We start from the raw sequence: 13,854 nt of genomic DNA on the forward strand, positions 1-13,854 counted from the left end.
GGCGCGGAGGGAGAGTGACGGACAGCGGGAAGAACGAATCGGAGAGGGCGGAGGGAGGGTGACGGACAGGGGGCGGGGAGGACAGGGGGACGGGCCTGGAGGGCGGGGATAAGCGGCACGGGGGGCGGGCGTGGGCCAATAGGGTGGCCCGGCACGAGGTGATGGACAAAGGGAAAGACCAATGGGAGAGGGGGGAGGAAGGGTGGTGCAGGAGGGGCGGGGCCGAGAGCGGTGGCGGGAACGGGCCGGGGGGGCGCGGGCTGAGGGGACGCCGTGAGGGGACGCCGTGAGGGGAGCGGTGGCCCGGGAGGATCTCCCTGAGGGGACACGTCCTCACGAGCCCCCGAAGCACCGGAACCCAGCCAGGGTTCCACCGGGAACATCCTTCTCTGACAAGCAATGAAAAGGTTTGACCTCAAAGTGCCTTTTTTTGGAGGGGTCAGATGTCAATATCGCCTTTTTACGAGGGCGACAACCTCAAAATCTCCTTATTTGGAAGGGGTTGACCTCAAAACCACCTTATTTGGAGGGGGTTTGCCCTCAAAACCACCTTTTCTGAAGGGGTTTGACCTCAAAAATGCAGATTTTTCAGTGATTTGACCTCAAAACCATTGAATTTTTGAGGGGAACCACCTCATAGATGCCTTTTTGGAGGCATTTGACCACACAAACACCTCCTGCTTTTGATGACCAGGGAAAACAACATTAAATAGGTGTCTGAACAGACACTTTGCTCTTTAAAATCCCCTCTTGGAGACCCTGTGGCTCAGGGATTGTTGGAAAATTACTCAGATTCAGCCCAAACTCCCCAAAGCCAGTGACCCGCCCACTCTGAAATCAGCTGAACAAATGCTGAAATGGCCATTTTGGGGTGAAAAGTGGCAGAATTGGGTTCAGCCCTGAGGCGTTAGAGCCCTGTGATACCACACAACACAACGAGCTCCAAACAGGCACTTTTTTATTGTTGGTCGCGACACTGACGGAACCGCGCAGAGACTCCGGAGTGTCGCAGCACCCTTAATGCCTCAAAAACACGTGAAAAAGGAGCATTTTCCTGTAAAACATCAGCCCTGCAGGTTTAGCATTGTTTAGGATTTTAGGGTTGTTTTCTTTGCCCGCAGAACAATCAGGTTTGTAGGGACAGAAGCCACATTTCTAGACGGGGGAAAAAAAGCGCCATTATTCCTAAATTCCGTCATTTAACGCCTTGAACACGGAGCTTTGCCTGCAAGCAGGAACCCAGCCTTGGAGTGAAGCTTTTCTGGACACCAAATTCCCCCAGACAGCTGCCCTCGCTCTGAGTTTTCCAAAGAATCTCCAGAAATATTCCTGTGAATTTCCTAATTTACAGGAATATTTCCCTTACTGCTCCCCATCACCTCTAAAAAGCCACTTGGGTTCATTGGGAATAAAAATCCTTAATTCTCCTCAAATCCTGTGCTGCTGGGAGGCAGCCGAGCCAGCCCGGCTTCCCCACAAACACATTTTTCCAAGTTTCTTCTCTCTTTCGCCACTTTTCCTTCCAGCCTTCCAAATTCCTGCTGGTTTTTGCCTTTTTGAGCAAATAAACCCAGTTCCTGCCACTCCTCAGCTGCTTCCCACAGGGTTCCCACACCCAAAGGGTCAGGATTTGGGAGGAAAACAGCTGAAAATCGAGGAGTGAGAGAGAATTTGCCCCCAACACGAACATTCTGGGCAGAAACAAAACCAAATCCACCCTGAAACCTGCACAGGGAGGGAAAAAAAAAAAACAAATTAATCCAGAATGAGCATCAGGAGCTGCAGGACACGTGCTGGAATGGCTGTAAGTGGAACAAGGTCTGGTGATTATTCCCTGAATTATTCCCACTCATCCCAAACAGGGAGGATTTGCCTCTTTTTAGCTTCATTTGATAGTTTATGTTGAGCTTTACTGTTACATTTTTAGCTTTGTTTTTACCTTTCCCTTCATTGTTCTGCCATTCCCTTCACCTTTCTAGTTTTACATTTTCCTTCATTGTTTTTTGGCTTCCATTTTCCCTTCCACTCCTCTGTCCACTGATCAGCTGCACTAAAAAACGAGGGGAAAAAGGGAAAATTTGGGGAATTTTAAAAAGAAAAATTAGAGAAATTACAGATAGGGAAGCTCTGCCCGGTGGCGTCACAGAAACTAAAACGTGCCCCCAAAAATTCACTGGAAAAGCTCCAAATAACCGTAACTGAAAACATCCTGGAAAAGCAAAATATACAAAAGCCCCCAAAGGATTGGATAATTCCATAGAAACGTCCCCTGGATGATACAAAACCCAAAGGTGGCGGGGAACTGGGATAAAAGGAAGCCAAAGGGATCCCTCAGCAGCAACTCCTGGAGCCAGGTGAGCACTGGAGGGGGGAATTGTCCCCCAAAGCCTCAGAGCACTTCTAAAAGTCCTTTTTAGAACAAATAAGCCCTAAAAAAGCCCAATTGCTGGTGGTGGCAGCGCCGGGTCTGAGGGTTAATTCTGTTACACTTTAGGTCTGAGTTAATTACATTTTAGAGCTAATTGACCCCTTTTCCACACACACAAAAAAAAAACCCTTTTCCCCCCTCCTGGCTGGAGGCAGGTGTTGGATGCCCCTGGGATTGCCAAAATCACCTGGAATGACACCAAAACGCCCTCAGGTCCATCCACAGCCCCTCCCCATGCCCTGGGTGGGTGTCCCAAACCCCAAATCCCCCTATGCAGGTGAAGCCTTTGGGGAGCTGGGCAGGGGTTTGCCCTAAAATGACAAATTTGGGGGGACCAGGTGCACATTTTGGGGAGGAACCTGTGGAAGCTGCAGCTCCTCAAGAGGTGCAAGAGCTGGACAGAGCCTCAAGCCCCAAATTGTGCCCACGGCCCCCTCGTTCCCCTCCACCTTCACCCCTTGCACTGGCTACAAAAGCAATAATTAGCTTATTCCTAAAATAATTAATTAATTAGGGCCCAGAACGGGGCCCTGGGGTGTCGACAAAGGGCAGCGAGGGATGGGAGGTGATTCCAGCCCGTCCCAGCTCTCCGGGCAGGAATGCACAACCACAATTCAATATTTAGGGGGGCCACAAGGAGAACGCCCCACGAGGAGCTGCCTGAACCTCCCGGCTCATTCCTGCACCTCCAGATCTGCGTGGATCCCCCGGGCCGACGCCAGAAGGGTTTACTGGGACCAAACACAATTAAACTCACTCTGGAGTCGCTGACCCCCTGGAAATTGGGGGATTTTACCCCAGGAGTGGCACTGGCACCGGGCCCTGCGCCTCGTCAGCGGCGACAAGCTCGTCATCGTTGCCAGCGCGAGGATTTAAGGCCGAGTCATCAAAAATGTGCATTTCACCCACCCACCCGCGCTGCCAGGGGTGCCCAAGGTCCGCGGAGGCGGATTCCACGCGGGACAGGCGGCGCTACGCGTCGGGCTGGCCCTTGTTGGTCTTCTTGAGCAGCTTCCTCAGGTCCTGGGACATGAAGTAGGGCTTTTCTGCTGAGCCATCATTGCGCTCCAGGTCTTCCACTGCAAAGAGAAACCCCCGGCCCCGCGGCGGGGGCAGGCCTGGGGTTGGTGTGCTGGAGGCTCCCGGGATCCTCTGACAGCGATTGCCAGCTTAAACAAAGTCTCTGGGCTCATACTGAATTATGGGGTTTTTCCCTCTCTGACACGGCAAATCTGGGGGTGGCCCGCAGAGGTTGAGGAGAGAGAGGAAATTTGGGTGGTTTGTGTTTTTGAACAGAGCCAAGGGCAGGAGGGAGCCCTTGGCCCTTCCCAGCAGCTCTGGAGCCATTGAAAAGCGATTCCCTCATTCCTGACACGCCAGTGAGGCTGGAAAATCCCAGCCGCGGAAAAACAACACCCCAAAACCAAACAAAGCCACAAAGCTCCGGGCTCACAACGCCCAGGGGGTGTTTTGAGAGGGATTTGGATCCTTCTGGGATGGACACGGGAGCACCAACACCAGGGCTTTGTCCTGGGAGGGCCTGGCTGGGAGCTGTGGCTGAGGCTGAGCCACAAGAGCTGTTTTTCTTAAATCTTGATAATTTCTGGGCTTTCTGGAGGAGAAATCCTGACTTCCCCCATGGCTGGAGTGAAAATCTCCAAGTCCCAGCAGCCACCAAGTCCCAGTGACAGCTCCTGCGATGGCTGGGACAGGGGACAGGGACAAGCTGCGCTAAACCAGCAAAGCTCTGCAACCTCGCCCAGAATCCTTCAAAATTCTGTGGTTTGCATAGAGACAGGAGGAGGAAAAGGGTGAGAAAACTGCAAGGAAAGGGGCGAGGAAAGGGCAAAGAAAGTCTCAGCGCTCTTGGCTGAAGCGGACGCAGAGGAAACGCCCCGAGCCCGGTCTGGGGCGGCGGAACCCGCTCGGCCCATCCCACCCAGCCCTGTCCCTGATCCGTGCTGGGCCCCTCGTGCCAGCCCTCCCTCGGGAACGGGGATCTCTGCCCCAAAGCCGCGGCGATCTCGGGCACCGCGCTCCTCGCCGGGCGCTGCCGGGAGCCCCAGCCAGCTCCATGCGGGTTCTCTCGGCTCAGGAACGCGGATTTTTGGGCAGGAAGGCAGATTGGACAGCACCGAGGGCCGGCACCCGCCACCCTCGGAGGAGTTCCAGGGGACACCGCGGGAGTCGCTGCTGGGGTCGGGGGGCCGGGAGGGTCCCGCCCAGCCTAGCCTTGGCTATCGGCGCTTTTGGAAGGCTCTAGGTGCCCCTTCAGCAGGATCTCGCTCAGCTCGGGGGACATGTAGTAAGGCCTCTCCGGAGATCCATCGTTTCTCTCCAGATCTTCACCTTTTCCAGCCCCGGGAGGAAGCGGCCGTGAAGGGGGAGAGCGGAAAGCGGTGGAGGAGCCAGGGAGAGACAGGGCGGAGGTGGAGGGCGGAGAACGTGTGGCCAGAGACACGGGAGGGGTGGGAAAGGAGGGAAATAGGGAGGAAAAAAAGGGAAATCGAGGTTAGCTGTAGTTAATTCCACCGAGCCCAAAGCACCAAAACAGAGGGAGAGATGCAGGAGCCCACAGACAGGCTGGGGGTCTCTGCTGGAGCAGGCAGGGCAGAGCAGGTGAGAACGCAGGTGAGGAGTCAGGAGAGGAAAAAGCAGGAGAAAACCACACAGAGGGACCCCGGGACTGGGAGCAAAGCCCCGAACTGGACACTCTGGGGGCGAGCCTGATGGGAGAGGGGGTTTTTGCTGATACTCACAGAAGCAGAGGAACAGGGTGTCCACGCACATGCCGTAGACGCTGAAGAACCCGTGGGCAATGAGGTAGGAGCCCACGATCACCGTCTGGAAGAGACACACACGCTGATGCCGCAGAGAGCCCGGAACCCCCCCAGGAGCAGCAGCAGCAGGAGGAGGAGGAAAATGCTGAATGCCACATTCCCCAGGGGAAGGAGGAGAAGCGAACAGGGCAGGACTGTTTGGAGCAGCCCGAGTGGGGACAAAAGGCCTCAGCCACCCCTGGATGGAGGCCAAAGTGGGCAGCGCAGGCGGGCGCGGCGCCAACCGCGACCAACAAAGGGCTCATTGCGCCAGGGGCCGGGAAAACACCTCCAACAAAGGGGCTCCTTGAGGCCCCGGCTGTGGGGAGGGGCTGCTGTGGGGCACCGCTGCCCTCTCCTGCTGCAGTCACCCCTCAGGGAAAGGGCAGCTCACCAGAATTGGGACCCAGTAGTAATTGAGCGGCGGCGCCGTGTCCTGGACGAGCTTTATCCGCTGGGTGAAGAAGAAGAAGGCGAGGATCCCTGGGAGAGCAAGGGATGGACAGGGGTGGGCAAGATGGGAAGGAGCAGCTTCACGGGAGGGGTGATTTGAGGGGAGCTTTTGGGTGCCTTGAGGAGAAACTTCCAGAACCCAGCACTCACCCACGCTTCCCACGATGAGGAGCTTGCCGAGGAAGAAGAGGAAATCCGTGACTTTATCCAGCACGGCCACCCTGGAGACAAGAGAGGGATGAGCCTCTGCGTCTGCTCCCCAGAGAAGCAGCCACGGCACGAGTGGCAAACGGTGTGGGGTGCCTCCCCCAGATCTCACCTGATGATGTTCCTCATCAGCAGGAAGAACGCGTTGCGGGCCGAGGTGCAGAAGTTGGTGCCGTAGATGGCGATCTGGGGCGGAAAAGCCGCGCAGAGGAGAGAGAAACGGGGCTGCACTGAGTCCCCCACCCAGGGGAGGGTGCAGATCCCACCCTGCAAGGGCTTTCTCACCCACTGCGGGGTCAGGCATCGCAGAGACCCGGAGCTGAATACCCCCACCCGCAGAAGATCCTCCCCAAAGCCAACGGGATGTGGCTGAGGTCAAGGTTTTCCAGCCAAAAAGCTGAAAAATGCCTCAAACCTCTGTGTTCCCGCAGCATCAGGAGACACAATTCCCAGGGAAATCTCCGAGCAGCCCCTGTGGCAGCCCCAGCCCTCGGAGGGAGCTGGTTTAGGGTGACTCTCACCATGATGTAGGCGTTCCTGTTGAGGAACTTGATGAATTTCTCCAGGCACCAGAAGCAGCACTTGAGGCAGCTCAGGAGGAACTTGGCAAACTTGTTCTCGGCGGCTGGAGGGCGCAGGGAGAGGGCTCAGCACCGAGGCCAGAGGGGTGGGATGTCCCAGCAGCCACTCTGAGGTCCCTGCTGAGACCTTGCTGCCACAGTCCCCCCACCCCAGCCCTTTCAGCACCTTTCAGCCGGTGGTCCAGGTACTCCAGGATGACCCTGATCACCTGGACGATGGCCAGGATCAGCGAGCCGAAGGCCAGCGAGCCCGTGTGGTACCTGGGGATGGAGCAGCCCGGTTAGAAAGGCACAGACAGAGCTCCCGGGGACAGACGGACAGACGGACGCACCGGAGCGCGCGGCCGAAGGCGGAGAAGAGCGGGAAGGCCGGCATGTCGTCGGGCTTCTTGAAGGCCCAGTAGTAGGAGGCGAAGGCGCCCGCCAGCGTCACCTGGCCCAGCGCGATGACGAAGTTGGCGAGCCAGAAGAACATGAAGACGTTGAAGAACTGCAGCACGATGAGGTACTTGTGGTAGGCGGTCTCGCCGCCGTAGAAGGCGAACAGGCACTGGGCGTCGGGGCACAGCTTGGTGACGTTGCTGGTGTTGAAGGTCTGCAGAGGACACGGGACACTGCTGGTCAAGCCAGAGTGACCCCCGTGGTCTCGTCTCTGACACGTCCTGAGTGTCCTGAGGTGCTCACCTCGGGCCTGCAGGTCTGCCCGGCGAACGGGCACGCGGACTCGTTGAACACCTTGTAAACGGCCTCGTTGGAGGTGGACAGGAAGCTGCAGGTCACCGTTAAGGAAAGGTCGTTTTCCAAACCCAGCCCTAAATCCAAACCAGGCTCCACTTGGCTCTCCCCAAGCTCCCGCAGCTGGTCTTCCACCCCAGGGCTTGTTTCGGGTTAAACCTCAGAGATTTGAGGTGGATCCGCCACCAGATCCTGCTCCGTGCCTGGGGGGGACGCCGGACTTGTGGGAAGGGGGATGCAGGGACAGGAGGAGGATGAGGAAGAGGGCGAGGAAGAGCAAAGGATACACGGCAGTGCTGGCCCAGTAGGCGATGCAGAGGCACAGCAAGAAGAAGGTGCACAAGGGGAACAGCAGCGACGACATGACGTGACCGACGGCCCTGCGAGAAGATGGTTAAACCTGGTTAAATCCTGGTTAAATCCTGGTTAAACCCTGGTTAAACCCCAGTTAAACCGAGGAGCGATGGGTGCCAGCAGCCCTGGGGACAGGGACAGCCAGACCTGCTGGCCTCCTTGATGAGCGCGATGGCGATGAGGATCCTCTTGCGCAGGAAGATGAGCAGCAGGACGATCACCAGCTCCAGCACGCACAGGATGATCACTGGGCAGGGGAACGGAGCGTCAGGGCCACCTGCACCTTCCCCCAGGGCACCAAAATCCCCTCCTGGGAACACCCAGCACTGCCCCATGGCCGGGCACCCAGCAAAGTCCCTCCCTCCCACGGGATCGGCCCAAAACCCCGCTGTGACCCCATTCCCCTGCCCTGTGGGGCCCCATCCCAATTAATTCCCAATTCCTGGACGCTTACGGAACGCCAGCCACGTCTGCCGCAGGTGCAGGTACACGCGGAGGTCGGTCTGGAAGCCCAGGTCAGCCAGGGACATATCCGACCCTGCTTCCCCTTTTAACTTGGCGTATTCCATGTAGCAGTGGAAGATTCCTGTGGCAAAAAGCAGAAAATTGTCTTTTTTGCACAGGAGAGGCAGCGCTGGATGCCAGCCAGGGAGGAGATACCCGGCAGGACGCGGCGTGTGAAATTCTGCAGCACAAATCCCACTGGAAATAGGGGAAAAGCCCGGGAGAGGCCGCCAGCCCCTGCTCACCATATCCCAGCACCAGGATCACCATCACGATCATCACCCACACCATGATCCCCGCCAGGAAGCGCAGCAGCACGATGAAGACGAGGCTGGCCACCATGGCAATGACGAGGCCTCTGCGGGAGGAAGGCACGACGTGTCAGCACCCTCCAGAGTGCCACAGCGTCCCCCAGACGCGGGAGCGGACAGGAGGGATGTCACCGCTCGTGCTTTGCTCCACGGAAATTATGGGAAAGCCGGGAAAATAGTAAAATACTGAAAATCCCAGAGTTTTGCCCCGTGCTCACATGATGATCCAGTACCAGGACACCGTGTAATCCTCGAAGATCTTCATGGCCAGCTGCCGCGTCTCCAGCACCACGTTGGCTTTCCTGCGAGGGAACGGGGAACGCTGATGGAGGGGGAGCCGGGGGGACCCCAAAACCGCGAAAATTCAACAATTCTGCACAGCAAATCCCTTGGAGCCACCCACGCTGTGCCTCCTTTGCCACTCCCGTTCCCACCACGGGATTTTGGTGCAGGAGTTCTGGCAAACACCTCAAACAGGCGAAGCAGCGCTAACGAGGCAGCTCTTAACGAGGGGCTGGGACTCACTTGGCCCCCTCCAGCAGCTCGGTGACGTTCCTGTGGTTCCCCCAGCCGTCCTCGTAGGTCGTCTTGTTGCCCACCATGATGACGCCCTTCTTGGCCTGGATGGCCGGGAAGCATCTCCGCGCCACTGGTGGGACACAGGGGGGGCTCAGCTGGGAGAACCCCCACAGCACCCCCAGAACCCCCAAACAGCCTCCAAAAAATCCTTAACGAGCTCCTTGCTAATTACGGACGTACGTGGGGTGCTGGGAATGAGCATGGCCGGACACTCTCTGTCCTTCAGCACGTTGAGAGCAGCCTGGGAGAGGACGACGAGCCAGACATGAGCACGTGGGGCAGGAATCCCCCCACGGCACGGGAACCCCGGCCCCACAACCCAGACCCACCTTCTGCGTGCCCTTGTACTCGGGGGTGCAGAAATTGCGGTAATACTCCAGCGAGGCGGGGTTCCCCGAGGCCGCCAGGTACGTCAGGTACCGGTCTGGGCACTTGCTGACACAGATCTGCAGGGAGGGGGACACGGGGAGGGGGCTCGGGCCTGGATTCCCCACGGAATTATCGGGGGTCCCGAGGGGGCTGCAGGCCCGGATTCCACATGGAAATATCGGGGGTCCCGAGGGGGCTGCAGGCCCGGATTCCCCACGGAATTATCAGGGGTCCCGAGGGTGCTGCAAGCCCGGATTCCACATGGAAATATCGGGGGTCCCGAGGGGGCTCAGGCCCAGATTCCCTGGGGAATTATCGGGGGTCCCGAGGGGGCTGCAGGCCCGGATTCCCTGGGGAATTATCGGGGGTCCCGAGGAGGCTCAGGCCCGGATTCCCTGGGGAATTATCGGGGGTCCCAAGGGTGCTGCAGGCCCAGATTCCCTGGGGAATTATCGGGGGTCCCAAGGGTGCTGCAGGCCCAGATTCCCTGGGGAATTATCAGGGGTCCCAAGGGTGCTGCAGGCCCGGATTCCCTGGGGAATTATCGGGGGTCCCGAGGGGGCTGCAGGCCCAGATTCCCTGGGGAATTATCGGGGGTCCCGAGGGGTCCGGGCCGTACCTGCGTGGTCGGGCACTGGAACTCCAGCAGCACCAGCGGGCTCGCGCACTTGACGATGTCAAAGTAAAAAAGGAAAGGTTTTTTCCTGCAAAACAAACCAAAAACCGCCCAGGTTTGGGGCAAACCCCCTCCACGCTCCCCCCCGAGGAATTGGGGGTCCCTCCACGCGGGGCACTCACTCGTTGGGGGTCCCCGGCTGCCCGCAGAACTGCCCGCGGCTGTCCGTGGGGTGGATCACCTTGCGCGGGTCCCCGTGGGTCCAGGCTGGGGGGCACAGGGCGATGAGGCCGGGGTCACCCCCCCCTGCAGCCCCCAGACCCCACAGACCCCCCAGACCCCCAGGACGTACCCACGACGCCGACCACGACATAGCCCACGATGGCCACCACCAGCAGGACGCAGCAGATGATGTCAGTGCAGCCCCTGCAGCGGGGACAGGGACGCTGGGGACACTGGGGACACTGGGAATGGGGACAGCCAGGGCGGGGACAGGGGGATTGGGGACAATGGGGACACTGGGGACACTGGGAATGGGGACCCTGGACTGCAGCCCCTGCAGCGGGGACAGCCAGGTTGGGGACACTGGGATTGGGGACACTGGGGCTGGCGACCCTGAGCTTGGGGATACTGGGTTTGGGGACTCTGGATTTTGGGGACACTGGGGCTAGGGACCCTGGAATTAGGGACAGACACTGGGATTGGGGACCCTGAATTTGGGGCCCTGGACTTGGGGACCCTGGGTTTGGGGACTCTAGATCTGGGGACCCTGGGTTTGGGAATACTGGGTCTGGAGACCCTGGACTTGGGGATACCAGATTTGGAGACTCTGGACTTGGGGGACCCTGAATTTGGGGACCCTGGATTTTGGGACCCTAGGTCTGGGGACCCCAGATTTGGGGACACTGAATTTTGGGGACCCTGGGCTTGGGGACTCTGGGTTTGGGGACCCTGTCCTCACCTGTCATAGATGGGCCCTTTGAAAGTCGGGTCGTATTTCTGTGGCGTTCCTGCGGGGAGGAACAACAGGAATGGCAATGAGGAATGGCCGGGGCGGGAGGAAGGCACTCCTCATCCTCCTCACCCCACGCTAAAGGAGCCAAACGCTTCCCAAAAACCCCTCGGGATAAACCAGGAAAACATCTGCGGATCCGCTTCCCGAGCTGGGGAACAACGGCTCCCTGTGAAAACTCATTCCCACAGGTGGCTCTGCCCGAAATGTGCCCAAACTGCCGCAAAAATGACCCGAAATCCCACAAAACACCAAAATCACCGAATTCCACGGAGCACCAAAGAACCGGGGGGGTCCCCGGGGGTCCCGCCGAACCCCGGCCCCTCCGCAGCCCCTCCGGCGCCGCCGCTCCGCTTTATTTCTATTTTTATTTCTATTTTTATTTTTATTTTTAGTGTGGGAGCGGAGCCAGCGTGGGAGCGGCCCGGGGCGGGGCGGCCGCGGTTTGGGGGGGATTTTGGGGGGGCCGCAGCAGCCCCAGACAGGGATTTGTGGTTTTATGGGGGGGGGTCACCCCAATAAACATTTCTCGTGCCCGGAACGCGTTTGCTCTGGGATATTTGGGGGGGGATCTCCCCTCTCCAAAGCCCCCCGAGCAGCGGCGCGGGGCGGGCAGAACCAGAACCAGAACCGATCCCGGGACAGCCCGGCGCCGCGGAGACGCCCCAGAACCGCCGGAGCCGGTTTGTCCCGGTCTGTCCCGGTCTGTCCCGGTCTGTCCCGGCGCCGAGCGCGGCCGTCGGGCCGGTTCTGCGGCCGCCGGGCAGGGCGGCCCCAAACCCCAAAAAAACCCCAAAAAACCCCCCCAAAACCCCCAAACCCCCTCCCCAGCCCCCCAAAACCGCGCCCCCCCCCCCCCCCTCCGTGCGGCCGCTTTTGCTTTCGCTTTGCCCCGCCGTTTCCAGCCCCGTTTTCCGCCCATTTTGGGGTTGTTTTCCGCCTTTCCCCGCCGCCGTTTGACTCCTTCCGAGCCGAACCGAGCGCAGGGAACCCCCAAAGGGGCCCCCGAACCGCGGGGAGCCCCAAAAACGCCCCCGGCCCGCAGCGGGAGGAGCCCCCGACCCACCGGGACCCCCGCACGGAGCCCCCGAGCCCGGGCGAGCCCCCCACGCCTCCCCCGAGCCCCGGCCGCGCTTCGAGCCCCGGTACCGGTACCGTGTTTGCCGTAGTAGCTGTCCCCGTGTCCCCCCATCCCGCCGAGCGCCCCCCGCACCCGCCGCCGTTGCCGTGGCCGTGGCCGTTGCCGTGGCCGTGGCCGTGGCCGTTGCCGTCCGGGCCGGGCTGGGCTGGGCCGGGCTGGGCTGGGCCGGGCTCAGGCGACCCCGCCTCCGTCACGGCCGCCCCGAATCCGCCCTCCGGGGCACGGACGCGGCCCAAACCCCGCCCCGAGAGCGCCGGGGGACACCGGGGGGAACGGGGGAGAACCGGGGGGAGCGGGCACCGGCACCGGGGGGCACCGGGGAACACCGGAGGGAACCGGGGGGAACGGGCAGTGGCACCGGACGGAACCCGGGGGTTACCGGGCAATTCCGGCACCGGCACAAACCGATACCGGACAGCTCCGGTACCGGTACCGGGCGGCCCCGGCGAACCCGGTCCGGAGGTCGGGAACGGGCGGGCAATGTCCGCTCCGTGCCGGGCAAGGGCCGGCGGGCGGTGCCGGTGCTGTCCCCGCCCCGGGTCTGTTCGGGTAAATAAATCACCGGCGGCGGCGGCGGCGGCGGCGGGATCCCGGCTGCGCCCATAGGCCGCCGGTGATGTCAGGGCTGCGGGGGCCCCCCCGCGCACGGCGAACAAAGGCCGGACCGGGGGGGGCCCGCCCGGAATAACGGGGGAACGGCGCCGGTCCCGCCCGGAATAACGGGGGAACGGCGCCGGTCCCGCCCGGAATAACGGGGGAACGGGGCCGGTCCCACCCGGGAATAACGGGGGAACGGGGCCGGTCCCACCCGGAATAACGGGGGAACGGCGCCGGTCCCGCCTGGGGAGGGGTCCCGGGGCTGCCTCCGCGCCCCTCCCTCGCTCCGGGACAGCCCCGGGACCTGCCGGGACCCCCGAAACAGCCCCCAAACCGAGCGGGGCTGCCCCCAACCCTGCCGCCTCCTCGGGGGTCCCCAAACCCGGGGGTCCCCAAACACGCGGGGGTCCCCAATGCGGGGGTCTCTGAACCTGCGTGTATTCAGCCTTGGGGGGGGCTCAAACCCCCAAAATCACGGGGATCCCCAAACCTGAAGGGTCTAAAGCCCCTCTGGGTCCCGAATCTGAGCTTCCCCACACCCGTGGGTCCCGAGCCGGGGGTCTCCAAAACCCTGAGGGTGCCCGAAAATTGGGATTTCCCAGAGCCGGGGGTCCCAAACCCGGAGATTCCGGGGAGCCCGGGAGGGGCGGGGGGTGCTCGGTACCGTAATCGCCGTTCGGGGAGCCCGGGAGGGGCGGGGGATGCTCGGTACCGTAATCGCCGTTCGGGTCCCTCCTGCCCGCGGCCCGGTCCATGGCCATGGCGGTTCTGAGCGGCTCCCCCGGTGATCCCCCGGTCCCCCCCGGTATCCCCCGGTGCCCCCGGGCTGTGGCTGCGGGCGGGGCGGCTCCGGGCCCGGCCCTCGGCACCGATCCGCCCTCGGGGAGGGCCCGGGGCCGCCCCGCCCCGCCCGGGCTCCGGTGGGACCGGAGGATGCGGGGGGGGGGGGGGGGGGGCCCGGGGCTGCGGGAATGCTCCAGGGCGGGGGGCTGGGGGTGCCGGGACCCCCCCAAAGGTTACCGGGGGTCTGGGGGTGCAGGGACCCCCCCAGAGGGGAGGATGCGGGGGTTCAGGGACCCTCCCGTGGGGGCCCCGAGGGTCTGGGGGCGCAGCGACCACCCAGAGTGGGGAATCTGATGGTTGGGGGG

At 61.3% G+C, this 13,854-nt stretch overlaps 1 protein-coding gene across 3 annotated transcripts; it reads right to left on the reverse strand.

Annotated features, from left to right (window-relative positions):
* Nucleotides 1-941: 941 nt before the first annotated feature.
* Nucleotides 942-13,475, reverse strand: SLC44A2 (solute carrier family 44 member 2). Of its 3 annotated transcripts, none has more exons than XM_058821505.1 (22): nucleotides 13,419-13,475; nucleotides 10,918-10,966; nucleotides 10,309-10,382; nucleotides 10,139-10,223; nucleotides 9,960-10,044; nucleotides 9,301-9,417; nucleotides 9,152-9,212; nucleotides 8,918-9,041; nucleotides 8,611-8,694; nucleotides 8,327-8,439; nucleotides 8,032-8,163; nucleotides 7,725-7,824; nucleotides 7,511-7,603; nucleotides 7,173-7,257; nucleotides 6,821-7,083; nucleotides 6,655-6,749; nucleotides 6,429-6,532; nucleotides 6,020-6,093; nucleotides 5,851-5,921; nucleotides 5,642-5,730; nucleotides 5,188-5,272; nucleotides 942-3,507 (listed from the first exon to the last, which is right to left on the reverse strand). In XM_058821505.1, exons 1-22 carry the CDS (start codon nucleotides 13,465-13,467, stop codon nucleotides 3,401-3,403), a joined length of 2,139 nt encoding a protein of 712 aa, XP_058677488.1. In that variant the 5' UTR covers nucleotides 13,468-13,475; the 3' UTR covers nucleotides 942-3,400. The 3 variants fall into 3 exon arrangements, with proteins under 3 accessions (XP_058677488.1, XP_058677489.1, XP_058677487.1); XM_058821506.1 differs by lacking the exon at nucleotides 13,419-13,475 and adding an exon at nucleotides 12,124-12,160; XM_058821504.1 differs by lacking the exon at nucleotides 942-3,507 and adding an exon at nucleotides 4,421-4,777.
* Between the last annotated feature and the right edge of the window lie 379 nt (nucleotides 13,476-13,854).

Source organism: Ammospiza caudacuta, chromosome 29 (assembly GCF_027887145.1).
Source record: "Ammospiza caudacuta isolate bAmmCau1 chromosome 29, bAmmCau1.pri, whole genome shotgun sequence".
NCBI classification, from domain to species: Eukaryota; Metazoa; Chordata; class Aves; order Passeriformes; family Passerellidae; genus Ammospiza; species Ammospiza caudacuta.

Bases quoted from the DNA above. Each gene is read 5' to 3' on its own strand.
- SLC44A2 (XM_058821504.1), bottom strand. From the start codon at position 13,467: ATGGCCATGGACCGGGCCGCGGGCAGGAGGGACCCGAACGGCGATTAC. The intron at 9,042-9,151 runs GTACGTCCGTAA...GTGTCCCACCAG, and splicing joins GCTCATTCCCAGCACCCCAC to TGGCGCGGAGATGCTTCCCG. The intron at 7,825-8,031 runs GTAAGCGTCCAG...TCCCCTGCCCAG, and splicing joins GCAGACGTGGCTGGCGTTCC to TGATCATCCTGTGCGTGCTG.